General features: G+C 48.0%; 2 protein-coding genes and 1 pseudogene across 3 annotated transcripts; all 3 read left to right on the top strand.

Moving 5' to 3' along the window:
* Positions 1-696: 696 nt before the first annotated feature.
* On the top strand, positions 697-1,128 carry TEOVI_000138200 (uncharacterized protein; the record flags this gene model as incomplete). The annotated part of the gene is made up of 1 exon (XM_067224615.1): positions 697-1,128. The coding sequence occupies one exon, from the start codon at positions 697-699 to the stop codon at positions 1,126-1,128; it is 432 nt and encodes a 143-aa protein (XP_067080716.1).
* Positions 1,129-1,636: 508 nt separating this feature from the next.
* Positions 1,637-2,806, top strand: TEOVI_000138100 (recA bacterial DNA recombination protein, putative; the record flags this gene model as incomplete). The annotated part of the gene is made up of 1 exon (XM_067224614.1): positions 1,637-2,806. The coding sequence occupies one exon, from the start codon at positions 1,637-1,639 to the stop codon at positions 2,804-2,806; it is 1,170 nt and encodes a 389-aa protein (XP_067080715.1).
* Positions 2,807-3,121: 315 nt separating this feature from the next.
* TEOVI_000138000:pseudogene lies at positions 3,122-3,853 on the top strand (annotated as a pseudogene). Its single transcript has one exon. A coding segment is annotated over exon 1 (732 nt).
* Position 3,854: the final 1 nt, after the last annotated feature.

Genomic DNA, 3,854 nt, shown 5'->3' with positions numbered 1-3,854 from the left:
TTTTTTTTTTTTTGTACCACATGACTGCCGCACTTTTCTCCCCGTCAGTCCCCAATTTCGTGTAATACAAAAACACTTATGCCTTAACCACAGTTACAGCAAGCGATGCACGTAGGAGTGAGATGTTGAAGTTGCCGTGTACATCATTGCATTCACCCGTGTATGGGTGTGACGGCGGCTTTGCAGGTCGTCAACTGGTTCTCACGCGGGTTGTCCATCTTTTTTTATCTTTTTGATTTAGTGCGATGACTGTGATTAGAACCTGGTCAAAAGGAAGGACTTAGCGGTAGTGTTCTGTACCGCATCGCTCTGACCACAGATTCCTCCTCGTGGTACAAAGCGAATGAAAAACGAACGGAGTTACCTGTGGGGATTTCTTCTTAATCTGTATCGTTTTATTCTTACTTTTTTGATTCCTTCATAATTCCTACTTTCCACCCTGTTTGTTGGCCCCGCATTCATACTTGGGCTAACGTTTGGGTGTTAATCCTTGCTTTTCTCCACACGAACTCACACATGCGAGGAAAGAGCGCTAGGCGCAAGTAGACAAGCAATTCACACGAACATATATATATATATATTTGTATATACTACATTCAACTGCAGTTGTTGCGACGGGGCGGCATAGTTTCTGGTAGTACTTTGCTTCCATCATTTGAGGGGACATAACCAAACACACGTGGCGCGTTCAGATAAATGTTACTCGATTTCATTTTCAGTCACCTGCGGGATATGGTTCTTTGGGTAGTTATTTTCTCACTCGCTGGTGCGGAACTGGAAAACTACAGCACAGTGATCAGCAATGTGGCATTCAGTGCACTACTGAGTTTCACTATGCCGATGCAGTTGGCGGAGCTGCGCTCAATGCTGCTGGAATTAGTATTGGGCCCGGACGACGATGGAAAAGTTGAACGAAATAAGGAAGCAGATGTGGAGGGAAGCCGCAAGTTGAAGGAGATGCTCATGCTCTTGGGTGCCATTATTCTTGGTGCAGTTGTTACGCAGTTGGATTGGGCGGTGTGGTTTCAGCGCTGGCCTCTCTCTTCTGTTGTGTTGTACTCCATTGTTCGTGCGCTGCTGTATTACTCCGGCAAGACACCAGAGAAGGTTGATGAAAAGGTGGAATAAATACAACAGATAAATACGCATTGCGCATAATTTGCTTAAAAGAAATAGCGGTAACAGTAAAACGTACTTCTCTTTCATTTTAAAAAATAATAATGGGAAAGTCGGGAAGGGTGCGGTGGGGCGCAAAATTACAGTGAGATTTTCCTGTCATAATATTGATCTTGCATTTACTTCATTACGAGGTCCTTGGGTGCGCTGACTAACGTTACATGTGTTGTGTCGACGTCATTAATCGTCTTCATTGCCATCCATTTATTCTCCTTCCATTTCTACTCCGCGTCTACTCAGTTCGTAACTGAACCAATAGTTCGAGCACCGCGGAAGGAAACCACATACCGGATCCAAAGTTGTGGAGACCCAACTGCTCGGTGATCGAAGGTAATATTGAATGCTTTGCGTGCATAGTCAACCCGTGAGACGGACCACCAGCTTATAAGAACGAGTTGGGAGAGGGGGAGGATAGAGTAGTAGTATTACGGAGAAGAAGCAGTAACGCTGAAGCTTTTGAATGTCTGTGTGTCCTCCACCATGGACTGGGATGACGGCGGAGGAGATTTCACAGAGGCTTGCGCTACTCACTTCGCAAACTATTTTGCAGCATGACCTGAACCGTAGGTTCACACAACACGCGGTATTTTCAACTGGCTCAGAGGAACTTGACCGGTTGTTGCCCGACGGCGGGATGACGTGCGGGACAGTCCTGGAGGTGTTTGGTCCGCCATCAGGAGGGAAATCCCGCCTTGTGCGCCGCATGATATCTTCATTTGCGGCACAGGGTGCATTAGAGTGGACGACTAGAGGGGTTGATGTGGGAATATGCGACGGCAGCCCATCGAAGGGACTGGAGGTACAGCAAGAATGTCTGAGGGCGAGAGCAGAGGAATGTTGCAGACCACGTGAGTGGTGTGTTTTCTACGTCTTGTCTGACCCGTCCTCTCTCAATCCCCGTCATTTGCGGGAAGAGCTCGAAAAAGCCCTCCAGCGTGCAATGTTGTGTGATGTGCACTGCGAGGGTGAGATTGAAAGGCTCCTCGATGACATCATAGGAAGGGTACAAGTGGTGAACTTCGCAACCCTAAATGACCTTTTAAACTTCTTCCGTTTTCTGTACCACGAGGAGTATCCGTCGTCTATGCATCATGCTAACCAACGCCGCGCGTTGGTCGTTATCGACAGTGTTGCTCGCCTTTGGGATCACCCGACATGTGGAGCAACAAAGCATGCGCGGCACTGGGCGGCGGCTGAACTGGTGCGTGAGTTGCGCAATGTTATTATGCTTGGGAACGGTTGGCGTGGTGAGTATTGTGGTAACATTGACTCGCATCACTTAGATACCGAAGCTGGGAACGTTTTTTGTAGCGTCCAGGCTGCCAATGCGGGTACCTCTGTTGGTGGTAGTGTGGCGGTTGTTCTCGTTAACGGGTGCACGAACACGCGTTACTGCCACACCGTTGTTGGACCTTTGGGGGTGCCCTTGTGGTTGGCAGCTGCAGCGGATATTCGTCTTTTCATTGAACCCACATCAACTTCGGGTGATTATCCGCCCACTACCGGCGAGGATGACGATGGCATGTTATGCACTCACCAATACGGGGCTGCAAAACACGTATTGGCGGTGCGTGTAGCGAAGGGCAGTGGTTCCTCGGTTCCCCGCGTGGGAAACATCTTTTTACCCTGATAAGGCGGTTTCCGTCTACATTTCTTTACAAATATGTGCAGTTCCCTTCATCGTAGTACTGCAGTCAGTGGCGAAGTGCTAGTTTGATACACTGTGCTTTGTGTTTATTTCCTTGAAGCGATACTCTCGCAACTGTTGTTAAGGATTTTTATCACCTTTCTTGCGCGACCAACGATAGGTATTACTTTTTGAACAGCTGTTAGGTACTTTGGTGCGCAGGACGAAGCGAAGAAAAACAAACAAACAAACAAACAAACTAGAACATAATCCCGTTAGACAACCGATAATTTGTAGTTACTTTCATTTGTGGTTCTGATGTTAACTATCCGTGTCGGTAACCTACCAGTTTGCCTTTGCTCAAACTTGCGCAACACGTTCAACCCGACTTATGCCTTCGGGGTTAAGAGGAATGACGGCACGGTGGCACTTCTCGACGGGAAAAGTGGCCACCTACTGCTCCCATTTGATGCGGAGGGGAACATTATCGTCACTCCTGGGGCGGATTACCAACTTGTTTTCTTGTCCAACGATTCAACTTCATCCACTGTTCACACAACGCAGGGCCTGGGAAAAGGAGGCACAAACAAAACTAGTCATGATTTCGAGCTTACAAAGGCCCTTGCAAAGGATGGTTCAATTCACCGGGAGAAGAGGCGTTTAGACGATGGGCGAGCCACCAGTCGTGAGAGGTTTCACAAGGGAAATGCACACTACTCAGTGAGTGATTCTAAACCCACGAAGAGGCGTAAAAGAGATCATTCCGTAGACAAGGATGCAGTTGTCGAGGCCGAATTCGGTTCTCAATCGATTAATAAAAAGGAGAGGAGTGTTAAGGCATCTCGTAAAGACTCTAACAGGGAAGATTCTGACGATCCCGATGATATTCCGATATTCTGCACGTTAGCCGGAAAGCCAACTCCCGCACCCATTTCATCAAATCACACCCCAACAGTTTCTCCCGCTCCGAAGGAAGTTTACCTCGTTGATAATTTTGATCCCACCACGAGACCGGCACATTCTGAGGAAGGGGCTCTCGATAGTTCCGCGA

Source organism: Trypanosoma equiperdum (genome assembly GCF_001457755.1).
Source record: "Trypanosoma equiperdum strain OVI genome assembly, contig: ctg_355, whole genome shotgun sequence".
Classification (NCBI taxonomy): Eukaryota; Euglenozoa; class Kinetoplastea; order Trypanosomatida; family Trypanosomatidae; genus Trypanosoma; species Trypanosoma equiperdum.
The sequence above is the reverse complement of the archived record's forward strand: the minus strand, read 5'-3'. Positions and strand labels throughout refer to the sequence as shown.